This window comes from Capronia coronata, assembly GCF_000585585.1.
Source record: "Capronia coronata CBS 617.96 chromosome Unknown acBCG-supercont1.4, whole genome shotgun sequence".
Lineage (NCBI taxonomy): Eukaryota > Fungi > Ascomycota > Eurotiomycetes > Chaetothyriales > Herpotrichiellaceae > Capronia > Capronia coronata.
The window spans coordinates 709,071-728,284 of record NW_006912896.1 but is presented as its reverse complement, the minus strand read 5'-3'; the positions used below and the strand labels follow the sequence as shown (position 1 = coordinate 728,284).

The 19,214-nt window shown below is 53.2% G+C and overlaps 6 protein-coding genes across 6 annotated transcripts; 4 read left to right on the top strand and 2 right to left on the bottom strand.

Annotated features, from left to right (window-relative positions):
• Window positions 1–1,784: 1,784 nt before the first annotated feature.
• On the bottom strand, window positions 1,785–2,786 carry A1O1_04828 (uncharacterized protein; the record flags this gene model as incomplete). Its single annotated transcript, XM_007725717.1, has 1 exon — window positions 1,785–2,786. One exon carries the CDS (start codon window positions 2,784–2,786, stop codon window positions 1,785–1,787), a length of 1,002 nt encoding a protein of 333 aa, XP_007723907.1.
• Window positions 2,787–4,221: 1,435 nt separating this feature from the next.
• On the top strand, window positions 4,222–6,117 carry A1O1_04827 (uncharacterized protein; the record flags this gene model as incomplete). Its single annotated transcript, XM_007725716.1, has 1 exon — window positions 4,222–6,117. One exon carries the CDS (start codon window positions 4,222–4,224, stop codon window positions 6,115–6,117), a length of 1,896 nt encoding a protein of 631 aa, XP_007723906.1.
• Window positions 6,118–7,518: 1,401 nt separating this feature from the next.
• A1O1_04826 (uncharacterized protein) lies at window positions 7,519–8,346 on the bottom strand (the record flags this gene model as incomplete). Its single annotated transcript, XM_007725715.1, has 1 exon — window positions 7,519–8,346. The coding sequence occupies one exon, from the start codon at window positions 8,344–8,346 to the stop codon at window positions 7,519–7,521; it is 828 nt and encodes a 275-aa protein (XP_007723905.1).
• Window positions 8,347–9,764: 1,418 nt separating this feature from the next.
• On the top strand, window positions 9,765–10,106 carry A1O1_04825 (uncharacterized protein; the record flags this gene model as incomplete). Its single annotated transcript, XM_007725714.1, has 1 exon — window positions 9,765–10,106. One exon carries the CDS (start codon window positions 9,765–9,767, stop codon window positions 10,104–10,106), a length of 342 nt encoding a protein of 113 aa, XP_007723904.1.
• A 1,429-nt stretch (window positions 10,107–11,535) lies between these two features.
• A1O1_04824 (uncharacterized protein) lies at window positions 11,536–15,521 on the top strand (the record flags this gene model as incomplete). Its single annotated transcript, XM_007725713.1, has 2 exons — window positions 11,536–11,616; window positions 11,673–15,521. The coding sequence occupies 2 exons, from the start codon at window positions 11,536–11,538 to the stop codon at window positions 15,519–15,521; spliced, it is 3,930 nt and encodes a 1,309-aa protein (XP_007723903.1).
• A 1,182-nt stretch (window positions 15,522–16,703) lies between these two features.
• Window positions 16,704–18,665, top strand: A1O1_04823 (trehalose-6-phosphate hydrolase; the record flags this gene model as incomplete). Its single annotated transcript, XM_007725712.1, has 1 exon — window positions 16,704–18,665. One exon carries the CDS (start codon window positions 16,704–16,706, stop codon window positions 18,663–18,665), a length of 1,962 nt encoding a protein of 653 aa, XP_007723902.1.
• Window positions 18,666–19,214: the final 549 nt, after the last annotated feature.

Genomic DNA, 19,214 nt, shown 5'->3' with positions numbered 1-19,214 from the left:
ATCCTCCTCCTTTGCCGCATCCCTGAATAGGCACATGAAAGAGGTGACTGAGAAGGACAGTAAGAGAGCAGCATCTATACCAACCTAAAGCAGGTAGATAACCCTCCGCCCATGATCAAAGCGCCGCCACCACAAGGATAGATAGCTTGGGTACCTGCTCGCCGCGCCCCTACTTGTCCACTACAGGTACTACCTACTGACACGACATAGCCTACTTGCACTAGTAGCAGTAACGAGTGAGCCTTGCCTTGGAGCGAAGGATTAGTCGCCCTGAATCCATCGTGGCTCGGACACCAGAACGACAATAGACAATAAGGTAGACAATTACTACTCGTCTCCAGCTTCTCGCGCTTGACGAACCAGTTGAAGCAACACTCATTCTCCTTCTCTACCTCCCATGGAAAAGTGACCGTTGCGGCCCACGTTGAGTCCTTCCTTGTACGATGTATTGCGCCACCTCAATCTTGGGTGGCAATCCACCGATCTTGGGAACACATGACGGTACATGACACGGTCTGCACGAGCATCAATGCTTCCACACTTCTGTTCTGGGCCAAGGGCTCGTCCTTCATTGGCGATTGCATGGCATCTCATGGCATTTCTTGGACAATATCGGCAACCGGCATCATTGACTTTGTTCATTGGGGCATCCTTCGAGAACGTTTCTCTCCACACTCCATGACCTGCCTGCGCCTACGGCAATATACTTCCATTGTGCCGCGCTGGACCCTGGACTCTACTTTGCTGGTATACTACTTACATTGAGCCTTACCAGCAGTACGTACCATATATGGCATTACACTCTCAGGGTCCAAAGCACATCTCTCCACCATCCAAAAATAGTGCATCGAGTATCTTTCGGCGTCTGCACACAGGACACAATACTTCTCAAGCGGCACCTTAACCTCCGCAAAACTTTTGTCATGATGCTCGAGATGCCCATCCTTTGACATCATACTAATGCAAATGTCAGATGATGTAGCGCACCTTGCTTCCACCGATCAAAGATCCTTCGTACTCGTAATTCCCACGTCTTTCGCCATGTGCGCTAAATGCAGTATCAAAAGACCATGCTGCCTTTTCCCGACGGAACCGAGACGAGAGTTCTCCGACGACTCGGTGCAATCCCTATGCCTGGATCAATAAGATTTGCTGCGATGGCGGTGGAAACCCAGATTTGACGACTTGCAGATAGCAGTTGCAAAAATAGGTGACAGGCCTCACATCAAGCACGAGATGCATCGAAGCTTGGATGCTGTCAAGTTAGTCTTGGTGAAGGACTTGCCAACATGTAGAGACTTCGGACTCGCTCAAGGCCAGACGCCAGGCGAGGAGGACATGTCCAGGGTCTCTCGCCCGGCTGCCTGAGCTGGCTGTGCCGTACTATAGCAGATTGCCCGTGAGCCCAGATCAGAACACCGTACTAGGGTTGGGCGAAGGTGGTTCGGACGGAATTTCAACAGTACGGGAAGGTGCGCGGTAAGACGACTCCTTCCTCTGGTTTCCACAACCCCCGGGGCTATGTCAGACCGTCGTCTTGGAGTTTGTGAAGATCCTACAAGCTCACCCAGTGCGCATCTCTACCCGGTGCTGTCATGCGCAGGCAGTTATGGAATGCTGGCCTCGCATGGCGCTAGACATTGCACTCAAAAGAGCGGACCTTGGTGGTCACCATGCCCGTTTTCCTGCAATTCTCGGGGCAAGACGAATACTCTCTTGAGCTTGGAAACATCGAGAAGGGCCAGGCCATGATGTTAGTCTGACATTCTGATTCAAGGTCTTTTCTATATATTGAAGGGAGCCTGGATCTCACTCGCCATGCCCACAATACCCCGTTCCTCCTCAGGCATGAGCACTATACCAAACCAGGTCCTCAAGCCAATGATTCTTTCGTTTTCCGTCTTGGCTTCAAGGACGACCTCCTTCCTCTCTTCTCCAAGTCGTCTCTCTATCTTGTTCCCAGTCAAGATGATAGTACCAATGGGTTTAGTCCGAGTTTCTTCATCGACCAAAGTCTTGACCAAGACCAAACGGTGGGTGAACCAACTCCGAGGATCTTGACTTGTACGGTAATTGATGATCTCGAAATCCGAGGGCAACCACTCGAGTTCCGAAAAGCAATATCCGCCGGCCCAAGCCGGATGTCTTTTGTTCCGAGTCTCCAACACCCAGAGCGATTGTGACGAGTCCGTATTCGATGCGATGGGCCGGTATACCAGGCGAACCTCGGCGCCGGGGACCGACTTGTACGCCAGATCACGATCGCCATCCTTGATCAATGGAAGCGGGTGGACGGCAGATTGAGAGCCGAAGCCAACGTCAACCAGATACTTTCGGCCATCGATCGTGACGAGAATCACTTCATGCTGCCAACCAGCGAAGTCGTCGGGGTTCTTCCCATTGCCCTCCAAAGCGTGACTGATCCTCGCGCCAGTTACATATAGTTGATAGCCAAGCGATCTCAAGACGGTGGAAAAGAAGGCATTGTTCTCCATGCAGTAGCCGCCCAGTCTCCTCTCCACGATCTTGTGGAAGAGAGCCTCGGGGTCGAGCGTGATGATGCGGTGCCAGGAATAGTGCAGAGCTACATTGCCCCATGGGTTGAACCCCATCTGGCGGAGTTGCAGTCTTCCCAGCGCCCCCAACGGATCGGCTTTGATCTCGGCCTCCAGGGTCGCCAGCGTGTATGTCGGGTCTGGCGCGATGCAGGCGACATACTCGGCCAGCTGGTCGGAGGTGTAGGTGGGACGGAAAGAGGGTGATGACGCCTCAGGTATGGGAGTCATTGTCGTGTCTTTGAGATGGCCACAATTGAGGTAGAAGTCAGCTCAAGTGGCACAGTGTGATATGAGTGAGCCTTTGAAAAATATGGTCAGGTCAGGTCTGATCTGGTCTGGTTTAGTCTAAGCTGGTCTGATTTGATCCGCGAATAGGATAATGAATGATTGTCTTGCTAACTTGAAAATGAGTGTACCCAATGGTGATGATGATGGAGAGATCTGAGTGGCCAAAAGGGGGATCTGTAATATAGACCGAAGGTAATAGTAAGTAAATGGGTGATATTCACGGAATAGATAGTGAAGATTCACGTCGGTCGGGGTTCAACGGTGCTGACCACCTGCAGTGTCGGCTGGTACGCCTGTGACACCACCCAGACTACCCATGAAGCTTCACATCCCGCACTACTAAGGGTTACTCAAGTTAGGTACAGTAACTAACTTTGCGACTCACAGTAACGGCAGCTACTAGTAGTACTACAGCAAGCTCCGTAGAAAGGGCTGGTAGGCTGATTAATGGTAGATGACTGGTGGGTGAATAACTGGACGGGTGACGGATCGAACCATATGGGACGGGGCGGCGGGGGATAAGGAGACAAGGGAACACCTACCTGGAGCCTGGAGCATTAATTCTTTCAAGTTCAAGTTGGTGGTTCCAGGCGCAAGAGGCACCAGCAAAAGTAAACTTACAGTACTATAATAATAAGTAGTACCAGCAGTGATTTGGGCATCCCTGTAACCCTACGCACTATGATTGCTATTTCCCCCCTTATCGAGGTACTTTAAGCTGCTTGGAGTTCAGGCAGGTACCTAAGGTACCCATACCAGGGAAGGCACCTACTAGTACTAGTATACCTAGGTACTAAGGTAGGTACCTATACTGTAGCATCATTAGCACCCTCCTGATCCCTACCCCTTCATCTCTTTCATGCAGTCATGACAAGCGAACAAATCGGGATTTTTCAACTTTGTAGACCAGAATCAGCCCCTTCTCAGCAGTTACCACTGTCACCAAGCGCAATAGAGAACGATCTCAAAACACTAAAATTCGATTGCGAGTTACTCCCTGACCACCGCCGCCAGTCCAGGCAAGTGAAACAAGTAAGTAAGTGGCTGGTCAAGTAGCATGGCAGTCTTTCTTTTTGCTATACTAGTAGCTGATCAACTAGCTCTGTAGAGCTCGTTACTGTAGAGCTGTGTACTACCGCTCCCTCGTACCTCTTCCTCCTCCTCTTCATAGCTGCTTACGCCACGTTCGACATCAGTCGTGATCGATCTGCCCTTGAGGCTCAAATCCCCACAATCGACTCTCCTAACTCGGAGCTCTTGCACGCACTGCACCGACTGCACCACGTATCATTCTCTCTTCGAGACAAAATCCCAACTTTCGGCAAAGATGAGCTTCAGCCCCGTTCGATGACAACTTCTTTCCCCTCACGCAATCATGAAAGATACTCTTCGCAAAAAACCCAAAGCTGAGTCCAACGGCGAGGTTGATGTCAATGCCCAGTCGTCCGAGTCACCATCTTCCAATCCCGGGTCCAGCGAGGCATCATCCACTGTCAATGCTGAGGCAGTCTCTCGCCAGGTATCGAAAGCTTCGAGAAGCTCCCGAGCCTCTTCTCTTAGCCAGGGCGTGATTCCACCAGTAATTGAAGAAACCCCTCCTTCACCTTCACCGGCAACACAATATCTAGGTGTTTCGGCTGCAGGAAATGATAATGGCACCGAGGGGCCAGTGAAACCACATCGTCGAAGGAAGACAATCACGAAAACCCCCCATACTTTCGAACTGGAAGTCGACCTCAACCCTGCTAAGGCAAATGAACAACCACCTGTACCAGCCATGGAATTACCAAAACCAGAAACTCCAATTGTCAAAAAGAAGAAGCGCGTATCTCAACCACTTCCGCCAGATGGCAGCTCCCCCAGCCCGAACGCTGTCAATGCGGCAGCATCAGTTCAGGAACCATCTCTGCCAACATCACCAAAGTCTACCTTCACGGTCTCCGCCGCCTCGTCACCGTCTGCTCGAGTACGGTCACCGCCTCCTGCTACCACTATGTCTCCGTCTTCGCCGAAACCAGCTGACTTGTCTGTGACTCCGGCCAATCCTTTCACGAGCCATCGGCCTAAGAAATCCGTATCTTCCTCCACTCCTCCAGTCGCCGCATCGAATCCATGTCGTTTCACGCCGCCTCCCCTTCCAAGTGAATCTTTCCATGGCAAAGTTGTCGTTGTCACTAACGGAGCCAGCCTGACCAGTCAAGCTTTAATTCGCCAACTGCACGCCGCTGGAGGTCGAGTGATATTTGGCGATACCAGCATCGACCGATCCCTCAAGTTTATCTCCGCCCTGGGGCCTCCCCATGTTGTACACTTCAACAAATGCGACATGACCAAGTATTCGGACATCTTGGACTTGTTCAAACTCGCCACGACAATGTACGGCCGTGTGGATCATGCCGTCTTTGGCATTGGCGATGACGGCGGTCATACTTGTACCGTCGGAGAGGGCGAGAAGGGTTGGTTTGAAGACCGCACAGGCTTCAATAAGACTCCTCGAATGGCTTATGCTGAGGTCGAGACAGAGCCATCCGGATTGGGCGACATCATGACTGCTAGCGTTCGTTTTGCGCGGATTGCGCTGACATATCTGAAATACTCGCCACGAACGAAAGCAAAGAAAGCAATCGTGAACCCTTACTCGTCACCGCAGCCTGACTCGACGGCGTTCGATCCTGGAAAAGGTGATCGGAGCCTGACCTTCGTCACGAGCACAGCTGCCTTCAAGGATACACCGCTTCTCCCTATCCATCAAGTCACACAACACTCCATACTAGGACTGGTCCGCAGCTTACGCACGACCGTCGACCCCGACCATGAGAGGGACGGTGTGCGGATCAATGCCGTTGTCACGAATATTATGGTACCTCGCGCCATTGCACAGTCTGGCGGCCGTATGTCTGTCCAACTCCCTGCAGACCGGCCCGAAGATATCGCTAGGGTGATCATGGGTGTGGTAGCGACGAATTCCTTTACATCCATGCCCACCGTGGGGGGTAGTGATACGGGTGCCACGAATGCCGGTGGGATTTGGTACGAAAAAGGCTACGAAAGGGGCATTCGCGAACGATATCTTCACGGCCGCGTGATTTACAGTGTTGGCGTCGACGGCTGGGATATTCAAGAAGGCCTGGATCGAAGTGAAGCTGCATGGATGGGCGCAAGGCCTAGTGAAGCATTAGCAAGAGCGATGAGTGGCTTGAATGTGACACCGCGGCCGGGGGCAAGTGTTGGCGCCGGTGAGGGCGCGACTTGGATTTTGGATCTACCTTGAATCAAACCTGAGGAGGTAACATGGGTTTGAAGGGCCCTCTTGGTACAGAGACATATCGTTGGGCTGCTAGCTCAGTATAGATGAGTCTGGGACTGTGTCAGGATGCTGTCTTGTTCTAACCTTCGACCTGCGAAGAGACATTTACATCGGGATAAAGCGTTATCTCTCTATCACCAACCTTGACCTCTTCCTGGCAACAGTTGGGACCTTGGAGGTGAGGGTGCAGCCCGTTGATGCCCTCTACCGAAGACACCTGACGACAATGAATCAGACACGTTGAATGTGAACTGCCAGGTCCGGGCTCGGCCATCCAGGATGGAGATGGCTAAGGCAACAGTTCTGGGGAAAGTAGAGGGCCAAGACAATTGCCACATACACTTCTGGGTTATGCCAGTCCTCAATGCAGATTCCAGAACACAGAGCATGACCCTAAAGGCTTTCAGGACACAGACAGTCGGACACCAGTGGTTGAGTATAGGACAGAGCCCGGACTAGCAAGTCACACCAAACCTGTGGACCAGGAGGATACGTCCGCCCTCCGATCTGTCTGTACCCGTGCCTTGCTTAAAGAGAGCCCATCTGCGACAACTTCCCATTTCCATTGAACCCTGTACCTGAATGAGGGATGACGGAGGACTACGGCTATTAGAAACCACTCACAAAACAGCAAGATCGGAAGGAATGGACGGATGTAGGACTAGCAATTGGGATCCTTGCAGCTACTACATAGGTAGTAGGTAGCAGGCCGGACATTTCTATTCACATCTGCAAAAATGCCAGATACTTGATTAGGATTATTTGTGAGATGCGCCAGCTGGTGTTGAAAAGCGTAGGGTATATATATATATATATATATGTATATATATATACACGAGAACCGTCGGTGTAAACTCCGTCTTTTCCAAAAGAGTGACTGACGCCTTCCTTATCACCCCGTTAAACAGCAATTTCCTGAGCCACCCTCCAACCGTGATATATACAGATATCTGAAAAGAATGAAGTGAAGATAAAGAAGACCACGTCGAGTATCTCCCTGCAACCTCAACCAGCTGCTGCAAGTTGTGTTACTGAAAAAGGTTAAACTGACGGACTCTTTCTTGCGTTGCCTTTTGTTGGGTTTGCGGCTGATATCGTATTTCCTCAGCCTGCCCTCAGACGCCGGGATTGGCAACAATGGTTTTTGGGGAGCCAAGGTCAATGGCGAGCGCGACTGCTGCAGCCTGCACCCCCGATCTGCACGATGCAGACTTGTTGCCGTACCGGTTTGACAATCCGGCGGATGCTGTAAGAGGACGAATCCTGCAGTGGTGATGCGAACGGAAACCAATTTCATGTCCATGTCGGTTTTTCCAACCCCTTGTCATCATATACATTGATCAAATCAAGTTCCTCCTGGCGCATCTAGTCGACCGAGGAGTGCTCGTTGGGAGGAAGGTGGTACTTCCAGGTATCGTAAGGGGCGCATTGTGTATATCCAGTGGGCGCCCGGACACCACGGATGGTAGCACCTCCGTCGGCTCTCTGGAGGGTCTTGTGACGGCAGTGGATGACATGGTCGTAGGAAATCAACTCCATGATAAGAGGCTCCTGGTTCCGCATGGCACGAACCAGCTTTTCCCAGGCGTAGATACAATGGGTGATGTGGTAATCTTGGGCCACATAGACCGCATCGTGTTCTCCCTTTCTCATCTCTTCCAAGCTGTAGGCCTTGGTGGCCGAGGGATCGGCGTACCACGTCCAGTTGCCGACTTCCAGGAAGCGATTCGAGAGAACTTCGTCGAAGCAGGCGGCGGGCGTCCAGAGCTGCATCATCACGTCAAAGATGCAACCTTTCTCGCGGGCCTCCTGCGGCGAATATCCACAGTTTTCGATCGAACTGGCCGAGGGGATCACGCTGTTGTCGGTCGGTAGCTTCGCGTCCTCGCCGAGCAGCACGGTCGGAAGGGCCGCGTTCGCCGAAGTCGCGGTGGCCGAGGCCGTGACCAGGGCCGCATCAGCGCTGACGGTTGCGGAGGCCGTCGTGGCGGTTCCGGACGATTTGTACGATACCACTACAGATGAGATGGTGGCCAGCACGGCGGCAATCACCGCCACAAAAAGTGTCCCTGTCGCGAGCGACAGCAGAATAGATTGTTTGCCCCATCCTGACTTCACGGGCGCGTTCTTTTCAGCCAGGGGGAAGGACTCGTCGTTTTCGGAAACCGAGCGGTAGTGGTGATCCAGACCCATTTTTGGGGCTTTTCAAGACCGCTATACGAGATGTCCGAGGATAGGTCGGGCGGGATGGGATGTTGGTCGAACGTCGCGGAAAAGAGTGGCAAAGGTTTTAACTGAACGCGGGAGAGACGGACTGATCACGGAGGCGGGGAGAGAGAGTGGATTAAACGAGCGAGAGTTGCCGCTGCAACGTATGGCGGGAGTGTGAGGTCGCGATCCGGTCGAAGGTCGATGGGTTTGGCGGAGAGGTTGAATGAGGTTGAGGTTGTTGTTGGCGGGAGACGAGAATGATAGTAGTATCGAGACTTCAGAGCCTGCTCAGCTGCGCCTGGGCTCTGAATCCACCGGCTTCCACTGGCAGAGCGGGTGTTTTAACTTAAATGTTATAGGCGAGCGATCAGGGGGCACAATGCAATACTAATGGCAGAATGCGAATCAATAATGGAGAACTAACTCTGCAGTCTTCGTGCAACCCACCAAATGGGCTTTCTGATCGGTCGGCAAGTCTGGTCTGTGCCCAATTTTGATTTTGCTAGAATCATGAGATGTCGGGGATCAATTTTACCTTATCGATAACAAACTGCGCCCATTTCTCTCTCATACCACTGAGTGGCAGTGGTGGAAAGGGGCGATACTGGATAGTACTGCGCATAGTTGAGGATCTTCTGCCTGTCAGCTGAGAAAGAGAGACAGACAGACAGACAGCTTTCTGCTACACACATCACCTGCCAGTTTCTCTTGTATACCATGCATGCAATTTCACTTTGTTGTCTGTCAGTTTATGCTACTTGTAACCAGCCCACTTCGCCTAAACCTGACCTATGGTTTTCTAGTGATCGCTTGTATTGCGGGGGACTGACTGCCTGCGCTTCTCAATCTGCGGTTCAGTCAAACAACTCCTTTGCCAGCCTTGCACACGACAAATTGTACTCTGGTAGTACATCTCAGGCAGTGCCTGCAAGGTGTCTTCCGCATCACAGGCCCTGAGTATACGAGCCACCGCGATGAATTAGGCGACAGGATAACTCCTCAGCCACAGTCGTCAAGCCTCAGTAACCGACATTCCCCAATTCAGGCAGACGCCAAAGAAACCAATGGCCATCCCGTATTCGCGTTGCAAGCCAGTAATGCGACAGGCTACTACTAGTACTATGCCTTCTCCTCAGGTGCCCATCAGGCGTTTGCTCTTCAGATCATGAACTAGTATGAGAAACTAGGCATGCGCATGGACATACTTATACGCAGCTGTTCCGTTGCCATGATGGTTGAATGGAACCTTGTCGCTAACCAAGACACTACGCGATATTGATGTGCTCACAGTCCAGAAGCCAGAATTCCTCGAAAGCAGGCTCGGCCAGAGTCAACTACCTAGGAGCTGCAACTCCTGGACCAAGACAGAGTATACTATCTTGCATTCGACATCAGGAAAGATGGGCAAACTCGGTACCGCCCGCTCTCCTCCAGCAAGAGCAGTCCCATCGAGCTTCCCACGCATGGATCCACCTCCACCCTATGAAGCACGTTCCAGTTCCTCGTCCGCTCATAGTCACGACCGACTTCATCCGCAAGAGGTCAACCAGACGCAGACACAGACGCAGACGCCGTCGCAGCAGCAGCCTGAAGCTCCGCGACAGCAAATGCGAGGCGGACCCCAACCTCCAACAGCAGAGAATGATCCATGCCAAAAGAGGAAGACGGAAGACGGCTGTTGTACATTTGGCGACGGTGCAGATGGATGTATGGTGTACGGCGATCATGCGGAAGGTCAATAAGCCTCCCAAAAGGCGTAAGAGCGGTAGATTGCAGATGAGGCTGACTCCCCACCGTTGTTCAGGCTGCCTCAACTATGGTGATGACACGAACGGATGGTAAGCCTCCCCTCTTTCTGGATATCCAGGCAAAAGAGATCAGTCATCATTCCCCCCAGATATATGCGTGCAGCGCAAGAGATGAACCTCCCGACGTTGCGCATATTTGCAGATGACCTGGCAGATGTTGTCTTTCTAGTCCTGTCTAGTTGACACCAGAACTGACGTTAACCCTTGACAGTTGTAACTACGAATCCCGGGATGGATGCATGCTCTGGAGGGCGACAGGCGGCGGGTGAGTTCCGGCAGCAACAACACAGCTGGGTCGATCAAGACGGACTAACTTGGGTGAACTAGTTGTCTGAATTTCAATACGAGAAAATCAGGCTGCATGCAGTGTGGTTGAGACATTCAATTGCAGGTACTATTTTTCCAAGTTAAACTTGGCTGATGGAGGACATTGTCATATATGCACATACAGGATGACTTCTTCACGAAGACTGCTGGGGGTCACTCCTAGTACGGCGCTGGCATGCATTGGCGGCTTGTTGTATCCGAAGGACTTTTATTACTACCCAGGTAGGTACTCTACTACACCTCTACGAGGTCTCTTGCAGGTCTTGGTCTTGTGTGCAATTAGCCTAGCAACGGAAGGCGGAAGCCTCTCAGCCAGCTGATGTTCATTCGTTTCATCTTGGACCTGTTGTTCAACCTTACAGCCGAATAGTTTACCACCCTTTGGTATGTTATCTGAGAGCAACGACGCTGCCGTAGTAGAGGATCGTCTTTTACCAAGACTGCGAACTCGATGAATCCCGTATATTGTGCTCCTGAAACCAGCAATCTTGCACACCGTTGCGAGCCGTCTCCGTCCCCATGTTCGCACCTTGAAAGTCAGCCCTTAGCGGACAACTATGCATGAGACTCCATATAAGGTCAACCACCTAGACCAGAGTTATTGAGCGCATTGTCCTTCTATCACAGTCGTATGACTTTGAGGCGCTGCTGTTATATATACAGGAGGTAGGCATTCTTAGAGAATGAGGTGTTGAAAGTTTTGGATAAACTTATCGAGGACGAATGCGCTGCCAAAAGCAGCGGCAGTTGTTGCAGCTGTAGTAATATCGTGTCGCATTCCGCGACTGCGTGCCGGTGATCTGGAGAAGCTCTGCCACGTTCCCTTGATCTCTTGATCACTTGGTCTCTTGGTCTCTTGGCTTGTTGCGCAACAGGTGACTTGGTTGCTTCGGGTTTTGAGAGCTACCGTCAACATCACTGACAATCCTCTCTTGATGTACCGGTCAAGACATTGAGACTGCGCAAGTCGATCCGTGCTAGTTCAGCGACGGGCATGCCACCCCAAACCGGCCATTGACCTCTCTCTTCCTCTCATATGCGAGCCATCCTGCCAGGCCGACCCCAGTCGAAGCGGCAAGCCTTGAGTACTGCACATTGGGATGGCCTTCGTCTCGTTGTAAGTGTCCGCCGTGCCCTTGGTAGCCCGGATACTCTTCTCACTCCCCATTGCAGGCATATATCTCGGGCAATGCGGCAGTCATCCTCAGCGGTCCCGAGACCATTCTCCAGACCATCTACGTGGACACCGTTGATAACCTCCTTGCGATAACATTTGAAGAGACCACCGGTCGGATAGCCCTCTGTGACGATAGCCGTGTCTACATTTATAGACCGGTCGGTCGCGAACAAGGAGTTCTCAGATGGGTGCTACATCACGAATTGAAGAATCCCGATGGACTGCAGGTGACTTCGCTGTCCTGGGGGTTGGCCGAAGAGCTTTTGCTTGGGGGTTCCCGACTGGTGCTTTGGTTCGTTCCCGATACATCATTACCGACCATCGCCTGGGACCAGAGTCTGGCGTACCCTACTGCGCTGGCATATCTGTCCCCAGACAGCAGCCTCATTGCGTCCATTGGACACCATGACCGACTGGTCAAGATCTGGAGGAGGCTATCTTATGAGGTTGATCGGGCCAAATTCGACATCTCATACCTACCACACCCGGTGACGGTGACGAATCTGCACTGGCGGAAACCATGGCATCTAGAACAGAATCTGGACAACCTGCTATATACATTCTGCTCCGACAACATTATCCGAGCCTGGACTACCTTCGATCCACATGCCCTGGCGGTCCTCCAACAAGTTGGGACGATCGACATGAATGCCTCGATACAGCCTCGACGGCTGAGCATCAATTCGATGAGCACAAAACGGTATGCTTTTATCATCGACAGTCGCGACTTTTCGAGAGCGACCGAGAGGGCTGTTCAAGGGTCAACTTCCACGGCTGCTGACCATGCCCTCGAGCATCTCATCGAGATAGCGAACCGGAGCCCCGAAATATGCGTCGTTCTCGATGGTTTGGGTCACATGTCAGTATGGGGCCTGGAGAATGCCGGGTACAAGAACAGAGTGGTTCCATCTGTGTTTCATATCTCCCACGTGGACGGAATGAACATTCTCGTTCCGCAGCTGAGCGATCCACAGAAGGATTATGTCCAGTTTTGCATATTTGCAGGCGGTGTGACCCGCTCGTCCATGTCAATTCTTCTGCATTCATTTGCCGGAGATATTGACTGGTACGACAGCCCGATCACACATCTCTTTGATACAGCCAACAGGCGCGATCGGACGCGGCTCATCTCGACCCTGGCGGGACACGGAGCCCCTATCCAACGGGTCGTGCGCAATGTCAAAGGGACTGTCGTTCTGTCTGCCACCGAGGAGTGTCAGGCCAGTGTATGGCAACATGCAGTGGGACGTTCAAGTGCTCCAATCCTGCGGCGATGCTCATTTGCCGTGGACCATGATATCAGAGATGCCGTCATACTCTCTCGGGGACGATATGCCGCGATTTCAACGGCCGTGGGTCTCGAACTGTGGGACATCCGAGAAGCGAAGGCAAAGAGGCTCGGAATCCGACGCTTTGACGACAACCGTACCCCAACGTGCATCACGCAGAGTCGAGTTGGCAGCGAACGAGCGTTGACAAGTCGTGTCATAGTGGGATACTTCCCCGACCACACCGCGGAAGCGTGGGAACTACTCCTACCAGCAAAGGATGACAGATCTCATTCGACGAACAACGGACAGCTGGAAATCATTCGCTCTTTGGGCAGGGTGAGGCTGCATGTGCAGAACCCCTTTCCATCTTTATTGTCCATATGTGACAATATGAGCACAAGTGACCGCCCAACCGATCCAAGTGAAGCCAATGCGTTATGCTTCACCGCAGTATTGGCTGACGAGGGTACTCTAGAATTGGTCAAGGCGCAAGAGGAAGCCGACTCGGCCAAGCCGTTCTTGACGTCCGGTTCGATCTTCCAGAGCAACATCCGAGCCCCCAAGGCCATCAGCGCCAACGGGCGTGGCAAGGTGGTGGTGGTCAATGACGACGCCAGCAGTATGAGCATCTGGGATGCCAGAACAGGCGCCTGGGAGTACGAGCATGAGTGGGATGGAACCGATACTATCAAGACATTCGCCTGGGCCGTGTCGCCGGACGGAGCCGCATTGGTAGCGCTATGCTTTGATTATCATATCGTGGTGCTCTGCGAGATCCGGTGTGCTTATCCACGCCTGGAGAGAGCCTGGGTGGATATCCGTCATATCCGGATGAGGGATTACACCACCCAGTCCGTCGGAGATCTATGCTGGCTTCGCAGTGGTGATCTTGTGGTTGGGACTGGTATCCAGCTTTTCATCTTCGAGGGGTTTGCCATGAGCAATCACAACCAAGAATCCAAACCCTTACAAGATGCCCGCAAGACAATCCAGACTGACTCGACCTTCGCCGTCATGTCGATGCTCAACTCGCTGCTGCCTCTGTTCCACCCAACCTTTCTGTCGTTGTTGACATGGCTAAAAGGTCTCAAAGCCACCAAACATGTTCTCTACGCCTTGCACCGCAGTCTCAAATTCTTCGCGGAAGGTGACACGCTACCCAGTCTCCTGGACATGAACATTGAGGACATCTCAGTCGACGACCGAAAGGGTCCAACCAAGTGGTATTCGCTGTACGACACCAACGGCGAGCTCAACGGTGACTTCGAGCCCCAGATTGGGCAAATAGCCCACGGCTTGACCGAGAACTTGAAGCGAAACGAGTTATGGCAGCTGAACAGCGAAGACAAGTCGCTCCTGATGGGTTCGATCGCAGAATGGTCGGAATTGGAAAAGGAAGAACGTTCGCTCGATGCCAATGGGCGGCGCTATCTGCAAGCTCTGTATTCATCGGATCATGAATGCGTCACTTGGAAGGCGACTGTCTTTGCCAGGATGAGCATCTCCCAGGAAGTTCTGGTCGAGGCTGTGACACAATACTACGGTGGGAAACTCACATGGGAGTCCGCGCGGAAGTCGGGCCTGTTCAGCTGGTTGTCGGATGTTGAGGCCCTTCGTTTACAAATGGAAGCCGTCGGTCGGACGGAGTTCACCAAGCATGAGGAGCGAAACCCGGTGGATTGTTCACTGTTCTACTTCGCACTCGGGAAAAAGCCAGTGGTCCGAGGTCTTTGGCGGATGACCACTGGGGTGCGTGAAAAGGAGAACACCATGAAATTCCTCGCCAACGATTTCAGCCAGCCGCGATGGAAGGAAGCCGCCCTTAAGAATGCCTACGCGTTGCTCAGCAAGCGTCGCTTCCAGTACGCCGCGGCGTTCTTCTTGCTGGGAGGCAGTCTCTGGGACGCTGTCGCTGTCTGTCTTCACCAGTTGCAGGATCTGCAACTGGCCATTGCCATTTCAAGGGTGTTCGAGTCTGAGCAGGCTGATTCGGACATGACCAGATTGGTCGAACAAGCAGTCCTACCTCTGGCGGTGCAGAGTGAAGAGGGTCGGTGGATGGCCAGCTGGGCTTATTCTCTGCTTGGTCGACAGGAACCGGCCATCCAGGTCCTCGTGCAACCGGTGCATCACGTCACCCGCATTCCCCTTGATGACATTGAAGGGATGGTCGGATCACTGAGTTACGCAGCCAACGACCCTCTTCTAACGGCTCTGTACACCCAACTGCGAGACGAATTTGTGAAACAGAACAAATGGCGGAATGTGGTCAGCGCCCAAGAGGAATGGGGGTTTGTGATGCGTTGTGTCCGACAGTATCTTCGCATGGGATGCGATGTGCTCGCCTTATCACTGGTGCGAGACTGGGAGTTTGTGCCTGAGAGCAGGGATCTGACCGAACCAGGTCCGGGCTCGCCGGTCCCTGGAATCCAGAGGAGGAAGACGTTTTTCGATCTCGAGATGGAAGAAGAGGAAGAAATGTCGCCCAAGGTTCAACCGGAGAAGAAGAAACCGCCGCCCACGCAGTTCGTGGAGCCCAGTGCAGACAGTTTGCTCGATAGTTTTGGCTTTTGACGAGCATAACTACATGGACAGACATGGAAGGACTCAAGTAATGCCACACCCTCACGGCGATGCTGTACTATGTGTATACAATAATTGACCAAGATCCAACACCACTCTCATGCTTGCCTAACTGTGCTCTCGGGTGTTGTGTACGAGAACTCATCCCTGAGAGGAGCGATTAATTGAATGAATCCGTACAGCCTTGCTTCTTGCCTCTGAGACTCTCCAGAGTACAGATCTAGAAGAATCCTTGGGTTTCTATTGGTTGTTGTCGGTCTATCGCAAGGCTCGCGCCTCCATCGAATCGAATCGAATCCGTCGGTGAAATATTCGGCCCTGGAGACCTTTTCCGACCCATCAAATGGATCTGGTCTGGCCTATCATGCCTTTTGATCTTCCGTTCTCAAGGGAGCAAAGAAGGGGACTTGGAGCCTCATACCACCTTATCGACGAGGGAGGGGCAAGGGACCTTAGGACTCGGCGGGGATGGTCTGCTCTTAATGATGCTTTGGTCTTGATGAGACGGACGTACGTAGCCACTGCATGATGTTTTTATATCCTATATCCTCCTCATGATGATCCAGACTCTGTCATGTTTATAACCATGATCATCACATCCCACCACGTACATATATGGCGCGGACAGCGTGTCTAGGAACCCTCGGAAAGCGTCTGTCTCCTACTAGTACTGGTATACCACCTATCTGCTGTCCAGAGAGCGTGATATCGAACAGTTTTGGACTACTACGCAGCGACCACGGGATTGCAATAGCTGGGAACTGCTTTTCTGGCAAGTCTTCTTCTTCTCCTCTAAGATTACATCGTTGCTCGCAATCGCAGTCGCAATCGCACTTGCTCGGTCGTCGTTACATTTCCTCGTTGGCGACTAGAGCTTTCTCCAGACCAACAATTCCCTATCCGTCGTCGCCGGGATCTGCTGTCTTGCTAAACTACAACAGCAATCGCAACAGCAGTCATAAACCATTCAGTCTGAGCGGGCTGGGACCAATCCAGACCAACAAGATCCAGCCGTTCGAGCAATTGAGAAGATCATCATCACAGGCTACTACTACGCAAACGACCCCTCCAGCAAGCACTACCACCGCGACATCCGAAAGCCGTTCCACGACAACGACGGCATCATCCCAAGTTCATTCTGAGCATTCGCCCTCATCTTCTTCAACAAATACAATGGCAAGCACTTCGCAGACGCAAGCCGTGACGGCCCGGAAACGACCGCTTCGACAGGCTTGGTGGCGCGAGAGCAGCGTGTACCAGATCTACCCAGCGTCATTCAAATCGGCAAAAAGCATCGACGACGGGACGGGGCACATCCACGGCGACCTGCGCGGGGTGATCGAGAAACTCGACTACCTGGAGACGCTGGGGGTGGACATCGTATGGCTCAGTCCGATCCTGCAATCGCCGCAGGTGGACATGGGGTACGACATTTCGGACTACCGGGCGATCTACCCGGGGTACGGGACGATGGAAGACCACGAGGATCTGATTAGCGGATTGCACGCGCGCGGGATGAAGTACGTGATGGACCTGGTGGTCAACCACACGTCGGACCAGCACGAATGGTTCAAGCAGTCGCGGTCGTCCAAAGACAACCCGTACCGCGACTGGTATATCTGGCGGCCGCCGCGGTACGATGCGGAAACGGGCGAACGCATGCCGCCCAACAACTGGGAGTCCAACTTCTTCGGGCCGGCGTGGACGTTCGACGAAGCCACGGGCGAGTACTACCTGCACCTGTTCGCGTCCGGGCAGCCGGACCTGAACTGGGACAACCCGAAGGTGGTCGAGGCCGTGCACTCGCTGATGCGGTTCTGGCTGGACAAGGGCGTCGACGGGTTCCGCATGGACGTGATCAACTTCATCTCGAAAGAGCCCGGGCTTCCGGACGCCGAAGTGACGCGTCCGGGCTTCCTGCAGGACGGCGTGGAGCATTTCGCGTGCGGCCCGCGGCTGCACGAGCACCTGCACGGGATCGGCGAGATCCTGCGCGAGTACGACGCGTTCAGCGTGGGCGAGATGCCGGGCGTCTTCGACACGCGCGAGATCATCAAGGCCGTCGGCCAGGACCGCGGCGAGCTGGCCATGGCTTTCCAGTTCGAGATTGTGAATCTCGACCACGCCCCCGGCCAGATCAAATGGTACCCGCACAAGTTCCAGCCAAAGGCCCTCAAGCACATCGTCGCCAAGTGGCAGTCGTTCATGCTCCAGAACGGCGGCTGGAACGCCGTCTACTTGGAAAACCACGACCAAGGCCGCGCCATCTCGCGCTTCGCCGACGACAGCGACCAGTACCGCTCCAAATCCGCAAAGTTGCTCGCCGCCCACCAGGCCCTCCAGTCCGGCACCATTTTCCTGTACCAAGGCCAGGAGCTCGCGCAGATTAACGTCCCCGAGTCCTGGGGTTTGGACCAATACAAGGACATCGAGGTCCTCAACCACTGGAAGACCGTCCTCGAGGAATTTCCCGACGATCTGGAAAAACAGGCCATGTTCCGTCGCCAGTATAGGCTGATCGGCCGCGACAACGCCCGCACCCCGATGCAGTGGACCGCCGACGAGCGCACCTTTGCTGGCTTCCTGGCCCGCGACGCCCCCGAGGGTGCTACCCCCTGGATGTCCATCCATCCCGACTTCAAGACTTGGAATGCCGTCAACCAGCTCGAGGATCCCCACAGCGCCTTGCACTACTGGCGCAGACTGCTGAAGTTGCGCAAGGAGTTCAAGCATGTTTTCGTCTACGGCGACTTTGAGATGCTGGATCTCGACCATGAATCCGTCATTGCGTACTTGAGGGTCGATGACCGTGAGGAGGAAACAGGACAAAAAACGCACGAGCCCCGACGTCGTCCTACGTGTCTCGTCATCACGAATTTCTCGCGCGACGAAATCGACTGGGTCGTCCCCCCGCGCGCCGTCGATGTCTTGTTTGATGAGTCCGAGTCGGACCCGGAGCCACGGCTCAAGAAGGGCGCCGTGCTGGACGAGTTTAGGAACTATACCGCTCAAGAGGATGGCGAGGACCACGTCGAAAATAAAGTCTTCAAGAACGCCGACGGGCAGTGGGTCTTGAGATTGCGGCCGTGGGAGGCTCTTGTTGCTATGGATGGAGTGGATGGAGTGGAGTTGTGAGCTGAGCTGAGCTGAGTTGAGATGAGTTGAGTTGGGTTGGGTCGCTTGTTCTGTTTGGAGTCCAGCATCAAATGAGAAGACTAGACTGCTGTTATGAATGTCCACGTCCCAGGAAACTGAAACGGTTTCTGCGCGTTCACTCCGAACCACGGCAACAGAGAAAGGGGAGCAGGGGAGCATAGCGTGTGAAGGAGTCAGTTGAAAGAGACAGACCCCAGAGCTCGGCGTATATACTGCTATCTCGTTCGTTGTTCACCTTCAGCAAGAGAAGATGACGACTACAGCGATGGCTCGCAATTTGAAGGCGAAGAGTCATTGACATGCATTTTCTACCTCTTATGCGGAATAGGGATAGGAGATGGATAGAAGTCAGACGACGTTAAGACCCAGAGAGAGAGAGATCCGATCAGACAAGAGGTAGCGACTCATTCCGATATCTGAAAAGGCAATTCCAGCAAAGAGCCTGGTCTATATCGTACAGTGCTTGTAAGATGGTGACGAAAGTCAAAGGATTTCTGTCTGAGCAGAAACATTCGCATTCATGGTATC